Here is a 7939-nt window from a genome sequence, read left to right on the forward strand (position 1 = left end):
AAGTTGCTATTAGATTTGTTGTCAACATTATGTTATTATTGTATTTATCAGATACTGAGAGTAAATTTGTAAGTGTTTTTGGAGCTAATATTGTTTTTATGATTGATGAATATGTTCTATGTATGGTATGAAGAAGCTCTCTTATAGTCTTATTATGTATGGAATTGTTATTGTGTATGGATGGTGTTATCCAATTATTTTGAATTTTTTGATGTTTTAATTTTTTGGTGTTTCTATTTTTATCTTAGCGGTGATAAAAAAAAAAGACAAAGTTGAATAGTTGAATGACTATTTTGTAACTTTCAATAATTAGGTGACCAAAAGGATAATTTACTAATAATTGAGTAATATTTTTTTAACTTTGCATAGATAAGGGACTAAAAGGGAAAAAGCCATAGTTAAGTGACCTCTACTATAATTTACCCAAAGATATGAATACACTTGCAGCAATATTTCTTATTTTAATTTTTGAAAAAGTTAAACCTTTAATTAAATTAATATTCGATTAAAGTAACATTTTTAACTTAAAAATGCTCTAATTTTTACCAGCAATCTTGGCTGTTCTTTCCTAAAGAAGAAAACAGAAAAGAGACCTAAGCAAAAATAAGTTATACATAGTGTTGTAAGTCAAATTTTACAGGCTATTCTCTGCCATTTATCATCCACCCCCCATTACAAGTATACAAGCTGTGCATATTAATGCATAGAAGTTAAAACCTCTAAAACATTTAGTTCTTGTCTCTGCCACATTGTTACAAGTATTTGCATGTTTAGAACATAAACTAAGGCTGAAAGCTAATGGTTCTTAGAGCTGTAAGACTGATTTAATGAAGAATATACACTTGACTGACAATGGGTTGATCATAAATTCAACCGCAGATAATTTTTAGCTACTTCTTTCAGTAATCGACTCCTCTCTAGTTTCACTTTAACATCCATTTAGATCCCGCCATTTGAGATAAACCAGTCCTGCACGGTAATGAGTGTATGCCCCTGCAACGACCAAGATGTGAAAAAGCTGGTGGCTGTGCCCAGCAATGTCGAACTTCCCGGGCATCCACCGTTCCGGTATCCTTGTCGCATAGACCAAAGCTCCAATGCCATAAAAAAGGCCCATCAAAACCTCATACCCGGTTGTGTGAAGTGCCTCAGGCTGGTGACAGAACAAGATGAGCTTGTGAAGAATGGGTGCTATTCCTGACATGCCCATGCCAAAGAAGAGGGATGCACGGATGCTGCGAAACTCGGGATTCTGAAAGACTGGCAACAAGGAAACTAAGATCGTTGCGACACCCAAGATGGTTATGAATCCCAAATAGAGGTTGCAAAAGAATGGATCGCACATGAAGGAGTAATACACCGGAGGATAGAAGGAAGTAGATATGAGAGCCGCGATCCCAGCATAGTCTAGCCTGAGCATGATATATGATAGGCGCTCAGAGTGGCAAGAGAGAAGGTGGCATGTGCTGCTAGCCAGCAAGCAGAACATTGCACCACCCAAGAAGGCAAAGAAAGGCCACCGTGTTATCGGTCTCACCATCAGGGGTGCTATTATGTTTGCCACATCCTCCTTCACACTTTGCTGCGATTAGAAAGAATAAAATGTATTAGCTGCATGAAGCTCCCACATGCATAGTGCAACCATTGGTATTAAAAGAATAGATATCACTACGTCATAGAAAACCACCGTAATAAGACTAAGAAAGAAATCAAAGAATTAGGAAAAACATCTGATTGATTCTTTTCATTCACAAAAAACTACTTTTCTGATAGAGCTAAGGGCTGCTTATATAGTGAAGCTTAAGCCTTCTCAACTGCTCATACCAGCTTTACCTCTTTAACCCTGCAACTAACAGTAACTAACAACATTACTGCTATCACCGCTTAACTTTCCAAAATTATCGAGGATAACAATTTCCAGGGAGCCAAGATAAGACATGAAATGTTCATGCATACACATTTATCTTAAAACTATATCCACTATGGATCCATAAGGTTAAAACTGGCAGCTGCAAAAAATGTGACAGGATTCAAGCACCGCTACCCTCTCATTTTTCAGACTCTGAAGTGCACTCCCAGTAAGATCCTATTAACATGAATATACTAAAAGAAACTTTTGAACTATCACACGTGGCAGTTGATTTCCCATTGCAAGGACCTAGGAAAATAAACTACATACTTCGTATTTAAAGTTCCGCATATTGTGTTTAAAACATTGTAAGTTACGGGGAAAAAAAATCTGCAAGACAGACATGAACCATATAGGTTGTTATATGCTTAAAGAAGATTTCCCTGGATAACAATACTAAGCTTTCCATGGTTTTTGCTTATAAGAGAAGCCTTCACTGAATCATGTCAACACAGTAGATATCAACTTTATAACTTAGCACCTATGGCTATAATCATATGCCTTCAATTGTTTATAAAGATTCTGGAGTAAAAATTTTCAGCGGAAAGTATACTAACAGAAAGACCTATTTGATGCCCACAGGTCTTTGGGTTCTTCACATTTATTGACCCATAATACTAAAACTTTATGGATAGGTCTTGGGATTATAATTCCTTGACGCAAAACTACACTGACAACAATAGGACAGAGGAAAAGCAATCTTTATGGATTCTTTGCCTCAGAAACAAGTTTCACAGTCCGTTTGTTTAAATGTAAAAGGTTTTACTAAAAATATTTTCTATATTTTTCTGTGTTTATTTCACATAAAATAATTTGGTCAATTGAAAATTACTTACTGATCAAGGTAAAATAAGTTATTTTTCCTGTAAAATGAGTTACCCTTATCAAAAGGATAAGTCATTTTTCGAAAAAGAGCTCATCTATAGATAATTTTATTTTTATATAAAAATTAACTTAAATCAGACTTAATATTATTATATTGATAATAAATTTTATTTTTATTTTTATTTTTAAGAATATTTAAAATATTATATTTTTTAGTATTATTTAACATACATATTTAATTATTTATATTTAGTCATATAATAAATTATTAATATAATAAATATAATTTATTACTTTAATAAATTAATTAATATTTCAATTTTATTTTAATAATAAATTTTAAAAATAATAATTTTAAATAATATTATTCACATATTATTGAAAATATTCAATATTAATATTTTAATAATAAATATTTATTACAATTATAAATATATTAATAATAAATGTTTTGTATATAATAGTTAAAATATGTCATAAGTCTATTTACACTACACAAATTTGTAATTTAATCTTTGTACTTTTATTTTCAAAAATTTAACCCCTTTACTTTTTAAATTTGAAAATCAAGTTCAATTATTGACATCGTTAATTTTTTTTAATCAATTTTGTTGATGTCACATTTTTAAATAAAAAATGCTCACTTAGTAGTCATGTAATTAGAAAATGACGTTATAATAAATCTAAATTTAACATAATATTTTTAATATATGCAAAAACAATATAAAATATTAAATTATATATAAAAATAAATTCAATTAAACAATGAAAAAATAATAAAATCTCAAATGTATGTTTATTTAATTGAAAACAACTTTTATAAAATATTTTTAAGGGAAAACAACTTTTATAAAATATTTTTAAGAAATCTACCAAACAACAGAAAATATTTTGCACAGATTCATCCGAACATCAAAAAACATTAGCTTTTCCAGAAAAGTAAATCATTTTCTAAAAATCATTTTTCAAAAATCATTTTTAGTGAAACAAACGAAGCCTCAATGTTGTCAGGGCATGCGCCTAGGCACACCTGAGCTGTGCGCCTTAGCACTAGACAACAGAATAGCCTCAAACCCTCCAGGCAATGCCCATTTAACCAGGCACACACCTTTTTTGCAAGGCAATAGGAATAAAAAGCATCCGCCTCATATAAGTTCTCTTTAATTTAATTTAATTTTCACTTTTTTCATTAGATATACCTTTACCAATAAGAAAGGGTTAGTATCCTTATCAAAATTCGTGCATTAAACAACAGACATGAACCATAAGTAAATCATGTATATTGACCAATAAAAGAATTGCATGTTCTGTAGATATAGATCACACTTTAGAGTTTATCATATATCTTATGCTATATATATAGACACAGAAAAACGCACAGATATACATATTGCACTTCACTTCACTCGAGCTACTGCTTTTTTTTTTTACACCTTGCACCTGACGCTGTAAGGGACAAGAGTAGCCCCTTTCCCAGCAAGGCAGCAACCCAACTATTCCTTTCTTACCTGGAGGCTTTTCTTATTCTAAAATTTATGATATTCACTAACCCATAAAATCCAGAGTTCTCTATTACAGAATAATTTAAGGCTTTCTTCATTTCTATAATTCACCATCAGAAATCCAATTAATGGGATATCAGATAAATTCTGGAAAAATCGACTGAACCACTCATCAGCTAAAAAGGGTACTCATTTTCTTGATTCATTTCCTCAACAGTAAAGTCTTTGAAAGATTTCGAAACTAATTAACTTAAAAACAATTTGCTGGACCCTTTAAACCTTAAAACAAACTCGGATTCTTAGTCTCTATAGATATAATGTATCAATCCTCTGTTGTCTATTGTCTCATACCAATTGTAGAATAATAGTAAGATTCAGTACTAACTAATAAATTTATGGACTGTCTACTGAACATCTCCCAATTAACTTCAAACGATGTAAACTAAATTCAGACTTGTGTAATATATAGGTTGTATCCTAACAAATCCACTCCTTTTATTTCCTCTTCTTATATTTGCAAGTAAATCCAGCAGAGTAGTCAATAGCTGAAAAGCATATATATATAAACCAGATGGAGATAACAAATGCGTCCCCATAAGAAACATTTTAAATGCCACACAATTTAACATTTAATAATACATCAGAATAATAAAAAGTAATATCAGCCAAGTTAAAAAAAAAAAAACACACACACACACAAAGAAACATGTTCAAGAGAAAGCTGAAGGATATAAGTTCTCAAATAGGAAAATTTTCAAGATTTATGAAATAGCTTATGAAGGATAAGGAGCATTACCAAAACACAAACATCGGTGTGATTTCCAGAAAAGAAACGCTCAGGTAAACAATTATACAGAAGTTCCCTGACATGCCAACCTGAGAGCAACAGTAACTCCTCCCGAAGTTTGTGCAAACCGGGCATATTTGGTAAGGAAGGCAGGCATGTCATTAATTCTGAACGCAGTTTGTGTAAATCAGCCTTTCTCAATACATCAGGAATGTGCTGCAGAGAGTGAAAATCAACAACCTTCGGAACCTTCATTGCAGTGTATATCGTAAGGGCAAGGAAAATGAAGAACCCAATCAAATGCCTGTAAAAGGTAACAGCCATATTCACTTATCATAGAACAAGAAACAATATATAATCAGTGATCTGATAAAGCAGCAGTCCTCTCAGAAACACGAAGTCAAGGACTACTGCACTTCAATTGGTTAGGTCAAGAAAATAATTCACAATTGACACATGCTTACATTAATTTCTATACAAAATTTCTAAATTTTCTCTTACCAGCGCTAAACAGAAAGGCTAAAACTAACTAATCATGAAGAAGTTCTAAAACTAACTAATCATGAAGAAGTTAAATATAGCATTTCTTTTACCCAACATAAATGTAAATCTTCTTGAAACCAAAAGGAAAAAAAAAAGATACAAATAAAACCAACTAAATATTCCCACATAAACAAGAAAAGCAAGAATTATTCAAACCTGTAGAGAACTTAGGATCTGCACAAAGAGCATTTAGTAAGGTATATAATTGCAGAACCATTTTTCATTCAGGGTATGAAGAAATAAAATTATAAAACTAGCCTATTCATAGACAACTACAGTATTAAACATTTAAACAAGAAAAATTTTCAACAAAGATAGCCTTACAGGTAACTCTAAGGTCACTTGCTCACATCTAGCAGAAATTAAAAGAGATAGTAGTGTGAGCAAGCAAAGGAACTTACGTCCAAACGTTCAAGGTTTCGTTGTGAATTGTGAAGATGCTAAGCAAAACCTGTTTCATTGGCCATTCTGATCTATAGTGGCCCAAAATATACTCATTGTCCCTCAAATATCCAGGCAATGAGTGGTACTCAACCAGCTGATACTTAACCTTTTTCCACAACCTCTTCCCTTTCCCTTCCTTTGAACAGTTCACTTTACACTGCTCCATTGTTTCGGTGGGCATGTTTGAATCTTCACAAACTTGTTCCACGCTGCCCATCTTTCTAACTTCAACAAAAAACAATTGATCAACTAAAAAACATAATTTTCATTTTAAAGAGGTAACCCAAAAATATCTTTTATAATAAAATTAAATCCTCATCCAATCCAACCATGAAAAAAGATTCAACAAAGAGGAAGGAAAAAGGGTACCTGAAAATGAAGGAAATTGAAGAATCACGGACTGAGAATGAAAACCCAGACGGGAATCCTTCTATAAAAACAGAATTCTAGGGCGGAGGACTTGATAAAAGCAAAACATAAAAAGTTGAGGACAAAACACCGGAATGTTAGTCTGTCATGATAGTAAACAAGAACAAGACAAAGAAACGGGAAAGAAAGCACGAGAAAACCTAACCTCTAAAATCAGCACAACACAAAGTCACGTTCCAAGAAAAGAACAAGGCTTCCCTTTAAGAAATTGAAGAAGGAAGCCTCATCTTAACAGCTAAGAACGAAAAACAAAATGAAACTCAAGAAATAGGATCAGATTCGCTGAAGAGATGCGGAGATACCGAAAGATTGTTTGTTTGATAGTGGTCTGGTGGCGTGACGGTTTTGGATTTTCCTTTTTTTAACAAATAGTTCGGTGTAACAAAAAGAAAATATCGAGCCAACTCGACTGGATTTTTAATTTCTTTTTAGACAAATAAATAGCTTTTAGCGTTGGATTAAATAATAGTGAATAATTGTTGAGTTAATTGAATTGGTAATTTTTATTTTATTATTTTAATTTGATTTGAAATTTTTTAAGTTAAGTCGAGTAAAATAAAATTTGATTCGAGTTGAATTAAATCGAGTTAAATTAAAATAATTGAACATATCAAATTAAAATCTTATTACAATATAATTAGTTTCATATTAAAACACATAAATTTGACTATATATATTTGAAAAAAATTTCAAAACAAAAAAATAAAAAATAAAATATTTTAGTATTATAAATTTGAATCATTAATTTATTTTCTTAGGTACCAAAATTATTATTTTAGAAAAATTTTAAATTTTGAACTTTCTTTATATATTCTTTAAATTTTTTTATAATTTTTTTAAAAAATATAAATTTTGGAATTTGTATAATATTTTAATTTTTTTTATAATTTTTGTTGTGAGAGAACACTAATTTGCTCATTTTTAAAGTTGACAGGTATCAAGGAGTATTTACATCAATATGTTATTTGAATTATTCGAGTTATTTAAATTGTAAAATTCAACTTAACTTGAACTCGAAACTCGAATTACTTATTCAAGTTGACTCGATTAACTCAAAATTCGATTTTTTCGAATCAAATTGAATTTTGCTCACTATGGATGAAACAAGTCAAAATTTATCTATTTTGGATAAATTATAACTAGTAGTCTTTCAATTATTAGCATTTATGTTTTGGTTATTTAGCTCCAAAAAAATTTTATCTTGTCGTTAATGTTATCAACATTTGCTATTTTGATCATTTCTCTGCTAAATTTTTTTATAATAGGGATTTTTTTATTGACTTAATAATAAATTTAGCTCTCCAATGTTTATAGATTCTATCAATTTGGTTCTAATTCTAAAGAAATCAACAAATTAACTCTTATCTTCACGCATTCTATCGATTTAATCCTAATTGTAAAAAACTAAAAATATATAAAAATTAAAATTATATATTTAAATTTATTTTTTGATAATAATACATAAAATTTATTAAAATGTATAAATATATATTTTTCATA

The 7939-nt window shown here is 30.3% G+C and overlaps 1 protein-coding gene across 3 annotated transcripts; it reads right to left on the reverse strand.

Annotated features, from left to right (window-relative positions):
- Nucleotides 1-594: 594 nt before the first annotated feature.
- Nucleotides 595-6867, reverse strand: LOC107893171 (heptahelical transmembrane protein 4). 3 transcript variants are annotated; one of them, XM_016818099.2, is made up of 5 exons: nucleotides 6585-6867; nucleotides 6380-6469; nucleotides 5968-6231; nucleotides 5033-5327; nucleotides 595-1582 (listed from the first exon to the last, which is right to left on the reverse strand). In XM_016818099.2, exons 3-5 carry the CDS (start codon nucleotides 6225-6227, stop codon nucleotides 929-931), a joined length of 1209 nt encoding a protein of 402 aa, XP_016673588.1. In that variant the 5' UTR covers nucleotides 6228-6231; nucleotides 6380-6469; nucleotides 6585-6867; the 3' UTR covers nucleotides 595-928. The 3 variants fall into 3 exon arrangements, with proteins under 3 accessions (XP_016673588.1, XP_016673593.1, XP_016673600.1); XM_016818104.2 differs by having other exon boundaries at nucleotides 5968-6235; nucleotides 6585-6850; XM_016818111.2 differs by having other exon boundaries at nucleotides 5968-6235; nucleotides 6380-6836.
- Between the last annotated feature and the right edge of the window lie 1072 nt (nucleotides 6868-7939).

Source organism: Gossypium hirsutum, chromosome A11, assembly GCF_007990345.1.
Source record: "Gossypium hirsutum isolate 1008001.06 chromosome A11, Gossypium_hirsutum_v2.1, whole genome shotgun sequence".
Lineage (NCBI taxonomy): Eukaryota > Viridiplantae > Streptophyta > Magnoliopsida > Malvales > Malvaceae > Gossypium > Gossypium hirsutum.

Excerpts from the sequence above, each read along its gene's own strand:
- LOC107893171 (XM_016818099.2), bottom strand. The coding sequence starts at position 6,227 with ATGGGCAGCGTGGAACAAGTTTGTGAAGATTCAAACATGCCCACCGAA. Across the intron at positions 5,328-5,967 it reads GAAACCTTGAACGTTTGGAC|GCATTTGATTGGGTTCTTCA; the intron begins GTAAGTTCCTTT and ends TACCTTTTACAG. Across the intron at positions 1,583-5,032 it reads ACACCGATGTTTGTGTTTTG|CAAAGTGTGAAGGAGGATGT; the intron begins GTAATGCTCCTT and ends TTCTAATCGCAG.